This window comes from Bison bison, unplaced genomic scaffold, assembly GCF_000754665.1.
Source record: "Bison bison bison isolate TAMUID 2011002044 unplaced genomic scaffold, Bison_UMD1.0 scf7180017864456, whole genome shotgun sequence".
In the NCBI taxonomy this organism is placed as follows: Eukaryota; Metazoa; Chordata; class Mammalia; order Artiodactyla; family Bovidae; genus Bison; species Bison bison.
The window spans coordinates 26,255,277-26,261,518 of record NW_011495018.1 but is presented as its reverse complement, the minus strand read 5'-3'; the positions used below and the strand labels follow the sequence as shown (position 1 = coordinate 26,261,518).

The 6,242-nt window shown below is 50.4% G+C and overlaps 1 protein-coding gene across 1 annotated transcript in view; it reads right to left on the bottom strand.

Annotated features, from left to right (window-relative positions):
• Positions 1-3,408: 3,408 nt before the first annotated feature.
• Positions 3,409-6,242, bottom strand: part of ITPRIP (inositol 1,4,5-trisphosphate receptor interacting protein) — a 9,006-nt gene continuing 6,172 nt past the window's right edge. The window contains exon 3 of the mRNA XM_010859393.1: positions 3,409-6,242. This exon is cut by the window's right edge and continues 5 nt beyond it. Coding sequence (XP_010857695.1) covers positions 5,521-6,242 — 722 coding nt within the window. The 3' untranslated portion in view covers positions 3,409-5,520.

Sequence of the window (6,242 nt, the reverse complement as noted above, 5' to 3'; positions counted from 1 at the left end):
ATCTTGGTGGGAGAGAATTTGTTGTTGACAGTTTTATCTTCTGGTCTCTTTGTAGGGCTGTAGAGAAACACCAAAGGGATAGAAAACACCACTGTCATCTCTAAAGCAGGGTTCCTCATTGTGCAGAAAATAAACCAGTCCTGGGGCTTAGATGAATTTAGCACAGGCATTTGGTGCTGGAACAACAATCGCACGGATTTGATTTTCTTTGGGGAGGCTCTTCACATTTTCCTGTTTAAAAGGACAAAGGGTCTCACTTGCACTTCGTTTTCCTAGCAGCTGGCACAGGGCCTGGCATATACCAGTGATAGCCACTCGATGTTTTGTGAAGAGCCAAATATATGAACACATGACTGGATGAATGATGAAGAGATGTGTGTTTGTCTTGACAGCTCAAACCCTAAGCTGATCCAGCTGCTCATATTCCTGTCTCCCTGCACAGGCCTCAGAGCCGTATTGTTTCACTTTCAATTACTTACCAGACTTCATTTTTCTCTGGCTTACTTTGTGGACGTTGTTCTTACCTTCCTAAAAGACCCAGTTCCTTGGGGAAAGAGCCCTCCCCTTGTTTTATATTTCTGTTCCCTACAGATCATCTGACCCAGGGTGGAACACAAGCTGTTACTCAGTCCTTGGTTAAAAAAAAAAAAAAAAAAAAGCTCTTTCCTCACTCCAGAGTCATGATGATTAAATCAATCCCAGAATAAAGGGGTTATTCTTAAGATGCTTAGTGGTAAATCCATATGCAACAAGTTGGTGAGTACAGATTATAGCAATTATTAGCAGAGGTTCACCTCAAAGCAGGTTTAATACAGAGATGTTCACTGCAGTGTTGTTTAAACAGCAAAAAAAAAAAAAAAAAAAGTGAGGATACTTAAGTGTTCCTCAGGGGAGGGTGGGTAAATTAGGGTACATCTATCACACAGGGTGATAGCCAACAGCTATTTTAAAGACTAAGGTAGATCAGTCAAAAAAGATGTCCAAGAAAAGTTAAGATGCTGTGGTGCAATTTACATGAAAAAGAACAAAAGGCAGACTTCCCCTGTGGTCCAGTGGTTAAGATTTCATACTCTGAATGCAGGGGGCATGGATGTGATCCCTGGTTTGGGGGAGCTGGGCGCTGTATGCAGAAGAGTGTGGCCAAAAAAAAAAAAAGAACAAAAGGGATGCATCGACACATGTGACACATACACAGAAAAATGTGCTTCCCAAGTGGCGCTAGTGGTAAAGAATCTGCCTGCCAATGCAGGAGATGTAAGAGAAGTTCGATCCCTGGGTGGGGACGCTCCCCTGGAGGAGGGCATGGCAACCCACTCCAGTATTCTTGCCTGGAGAATCCCATGGACAGAGGAGTCGGGACGGTTATAGTCCAAAGAGTCGCAAAGAGTCAGACACATCTGAAGTGACTTAACACGCACCCACACACCCACACGGAAAGATGTTGGAAGGATACACAAGTCACTTCCTATTCATTAACACTGGGGGAAATGGGTTGAGAAGTCAAGAGTGGGGGCTTTTATCTGTTATTTAATTTTTTGGTCAGTGGCTGGATTTTTTAATAATGACTACATTGTTTTTGTTTAAAAAAACAAACCAAGAGTTAGAAAAACAAGCTATCTTTGGATGGCAAGGAAAAATGTTAACTCTGAAAGATGTCCCTCCAGGGTAGTGAGAGAGGGTGAGGCAGTGAGGCAGGGGAGGGGATGGGGGAGGTGAACTGAAGGCCCACACTCTGTCACTGGTTCTTGGCTTTCTCTGCTTGTCATCCACTGGCCAAACCAAACAATCTTCCGGCTCTATCCCATGGGGCAGAGACCAGACAGGGCATGAGAACGCTCTGAATCACAGTCTGCAGAATGACTTCAGTTAGAACTTCCGGGACATTTGCGGACTGCTGCCACCAAACCCACTCTGGAAGGGTGCTTGCTGCATAGCAGGGGTGGCTTAAATGTTGCCTATGTCCATGGTGCTTTCCTGGGGGCTCACAAAGTAAAGAAACTGCCTGCAATGCAGGAGACCCAGGTTCGATCCCTGGGTCAGCAAGATCCCCAAGAGGAGGAAATGACAACCCACTCCAGTATTCTTGCTTGGTGAATTCCATGGACAGACGAGCCTGGCAGGCAGAGTTGGATATGACTGAGCAACTCTCTCTCTCTCTCTCTCTCACACACACACACACACACACACACACAAGGTGCTTTCCTGCTCTCACTCCATGGTTCTGGCTGAAATGCTTTTCCTGGTCAGTCCTGCCCAGCTTTGAGAAACAGTCTCCGGCAGTGCCTGACCGTGAGGCCTTCCCTAATCCTCGTTATCAGGGGTTCTTGGACTTCCAGCATCACCTGGGGAACTTGGCAGAAGGCAGATTCCTGCACTGAACTCTTAAGAGACTCCACTGAAGTCTGCTGTGTGGCCCAGGAAGTCGCCCGCCAGTGATACCCAGACCTGACCTGCCAGAAAGGAGTGCTCACCAGCTTTGCCTTCCGCATCCTCTCTGCTTCTCATACTAGTGTAGTCTCAGAAGCCTGTGGCGTGCCAGATTCCCCTTGGACCACAGATCCCAAGCAAGCTCCTTGGCTTCTACCAGGTCTGTGTTCTAACAGCTTTGGAAAGGAAGTGAAAAGCCATGCTCAGTCAACTAGGGGGTATCATCGGTCACTTGAGGGCGCTTTAGGAGCCTTACCTGGGTGCCCTGTAGGTTCAAGTTGGTGTCTGGGCATTTGACCTAGCTCTTCATGTTATTCTGATGTCAGCCTTGATTACAAACCAGTGCTGGTTTGATTACAAAGCAGGTTCTGAACTTAAGCTGTGCTTTGACAAGGTAGAGAGAGGGGCTGGGGTTTTGAGGAGGGACGAGGGGTCCTCCTTCAACCTAACCAACCTTGTGGCTTTAGGCCAGCCCTACTCATTTCACTTGCCGAGATGCACAGAAAAAGTCCTGGGCATTTGGCATAGCAAGTGAGCAGACACTGGGTAAAGTCTAGCATCCTTGGGAAGAAAAGAGATTCCCTGGAGAAAGTTGTCCTTAGTGAAAAGGCCTAAGTGCCCTACAGGCCTAGATCTCTTCTGTTTAGAAGGCAATCTGTTTTCTTCAAGCCAAAAGCTTCTTGTTACTCCCAGGCCCCCACAGTCTGCACACAATCAGCTGTGTGAAACATGGTTTTGTGTTGAAATCCACCCTATAGCTGGCTTTCAAAGGCCCTTTCTGAAACTCTGCAGGCTGCCTCAGAGATGGGCCAGAAATACTCGATTTTGCAATTTTAAAAAGTTTTCCAAAAGCATAAGAATAAAAAAGGGAGTGAAAGCTTCCTCTTGTCAATAGGAAATACACCCTCTCCCCAGCTCTGCCCTGGGAAGCTCACAGATTTCCTGAAGTTAAAAACAAATACTGTGACCAGTTTCTACTCCTTGCAAGAATTTAATTCTTCCTTTAATATAAATAAGGCAGCATGAAACACCAAGAGTCCCGCTGCTTCCTGCTTCAGAAGCAGCTTTGGTGCATACAAGATCCCCATTTCCCCGCTGAGTTGTTGTCTCTGTATAAACAAGAGGCCAGAAGGTAATTTTTCGGTGAATTTTCTTCTGGAAGCAAAGGGGAAGCTGGGGGAGACTGAGGCTTGATCTTGGCTTAAGGAGACTGGTTCTCGGTCACTGGGGTCTCTTCAAAGTACATCAGATGAGGATGAAGATCAGAAAGGAAAGGCATGGGTGACAATAAATAAGGAAATTCACCCCAACTCTGGAAATGAATCCCCACAGAATGGGTGCTTAGGGTTATTGCTGGAGACCATGTGGGCCTGGAGAGGGGCAAGCCCAGGTGCTGCTCAGTCTAACCCCAGCTCACATGGAAAGCTTCCTGTAGCTTCCTACAGTCTGTAATGCCTCATCACAGCTGAGCCAACCACTGCGAATTAACCCTGTCAGGCAAACTGTCCATCTTCTGGAAATTTCCAAGGCTAGGTGAGAGCACTCCTGGGGCAGAGACAGGATCTTTTCTTCGTTCATGGTAAGCCCGACACCCCCAGGGAATCAGGCATGAGTCTGGGAGGTATGGGCAGCTTCAGCCCTGGAGGGAGAGTGCTGGGGAAGGAGCACTCATCCTTGCTTTCTGCTTGGCCCTCTGCAGGGTGACTGAAGCGATGCCAAGAGAGGAGCTCCCAGAGGGCTAGTGAAGCCACAAACGGAGGAGGGAGCAGCTTCAAGCTCCCTGAGCCAGGCCTGGAGGCGGAGGCCAATGCTGACCACAGGCTCTGTGCCTGCCCCAAGGCCGTGGCCCAGTAGTGCCAAGGCGCCCTCTCTGAGGCTTGTGGGCTGTGCCTATAGTCTGTCTTCATGTGTCCCAGTCAGCCAAGGCTCTGTCACGCTCTTCGGGTGTTGGTCATCTGTGTGGCCAGCAAAGCCCATCCAGAAAGGGGGGTTCTGTGCAGTGAGGGAACCCCACTGGAATGAACAACCAAGGGAATGTGGGGGTCTGCATGTGGAGCTGGGATTCCACAACAGATCTTGCTTGCAGGCACACTTTGCCCTAAGGATGGAACCCTGAGGGAAACCCAGGGCGATGGCATCCCTCATCTCTATGATCTTCTCTGAACTGGGCATCTTTTCTGAAGGCCAGACTTCAGGCCAGACCCCAGCACCCCAGGTACCAGGCTCTGTCCTTCACCCCAGTCACCCTGTGAGTGCCCTCTTTCTCTCTCATCTTCCGCCTTCAGTGCCTCCACCTCCCAACATACTGGTGGCTGGAGAGACCAGCTGTGGAGACAAATGAGGGTGAGGAGCCACTGAGCTTGTACCCACATGGTATGTGGCCCCTACTGGGTCCAAAACGCAGCATCCAAGGGGAAGGGGCAGAGAGAAATGGGTGCACCCTGAGTGAGATGTGGAGCTGAAGCAACGGCCAACTTCAACTTCTCTCTGCCAGGTACCCACTTCCGTACAACAGAGACGTTAGCCACTTGGGCTGCGAATCTGTCTTTTCTCCAAACAGTATAAAAATGGCAGCCACAGTGGGGATCCCTATAGTGCAGGCTATGGATTGAATGCTGCAAATACCCATATTGATGTCCACTGTTTGGCTGCTACCAGAAAATCAGGGTGCAGGGTCTTAACTTGGGTTCCTGTTAGCATTCCTGTAGATCCTTTGTTGATATTCAAGTAAAGACTGGACCTGGGATATAAAAAGAATCACACCCAAATCGCTGTTTGCATTGTCCCCTAACTCAGAATCCATTGAGTTCTATCATCATCTTTGTCATTGGTAGTGATCCACAAGTCAGCTGCAAAGGATCAGTCCCTAAACCCAGACAATAGCTTCAACTGGCAAATCCCAACGGCATGAAGGCAAACCAGCTTTGGCTTGGAATTGCATTTCCTCTGTGCTATAGGGTCTGGCTTCCCTGGCAGGCTAAGCCATGGCACCCTATAAAGCCTGCCATCTTCCCAGGACAGGGCCTGCAGATGCCCCCAGGGGTGTGAACGCACAGGATGCCCTGTGTCCTGGCCCTCTGGGTCATGGATGCTCTACAAGATGACAGTTTTTGGGGGCAGGCTGGCATGGTCTGAGGGGATATGGAGGGAGTACTCGCTAATGAGCGCTGGGGCATTCTTGAGCATCTCATAGAAGGAGTCCACTGTCTTCCGGTAGAGACTTCGCTGTAGGACGAAGGGCCGGAAGAGGTTGAGAGGCTCCGCCCTGCGCACGGCCTCAGGGAGCCCCATGGCCTGTGGCACCTTCCGGTTGCCGATGAAAAAGTGCTGGAGCTTCTTCTCCAGCAGGCTCTTCTCCAGGAAGCAGAGCAGTTCGTGGAGACGAGCGTCGAGCTGCTCGGCTTTCCAGTCGGCAGGCCGCCGGGCGAGCAAGAGGTGCAGAAGGGCGGTCTTCAGGTGGTAGTTGCCCAACCCGCTGGGGCCGGTCAGGCGGCTCTGCTTGGAGAGCAGGAAGGAGGCGATCTGCAAGCAGCTGAGGTGGCAGGCGCCCTCGGGCAGCGCCTTCGAGGTTACCCTGAGGAAGTGGCGCTCATAGACAGCGAAGGACAGAAGCCAATCGGTGCTGGATGCCCGGGTTCCCCCGCCGGGCTCCCGGGCAAGGTGGGAGACGAAGTACAGGTCGGAGTCGTCACACTGGATCACGGGAATCAGGTTGAAGGGCATGAACTTCCCCGAGCGGAACCTGATCTTGAGGGACCCTGGGGTGTCCAGCTGACCAAAGGCCAGGTCGAACTCGTACTTGTGCTCGATGCGGT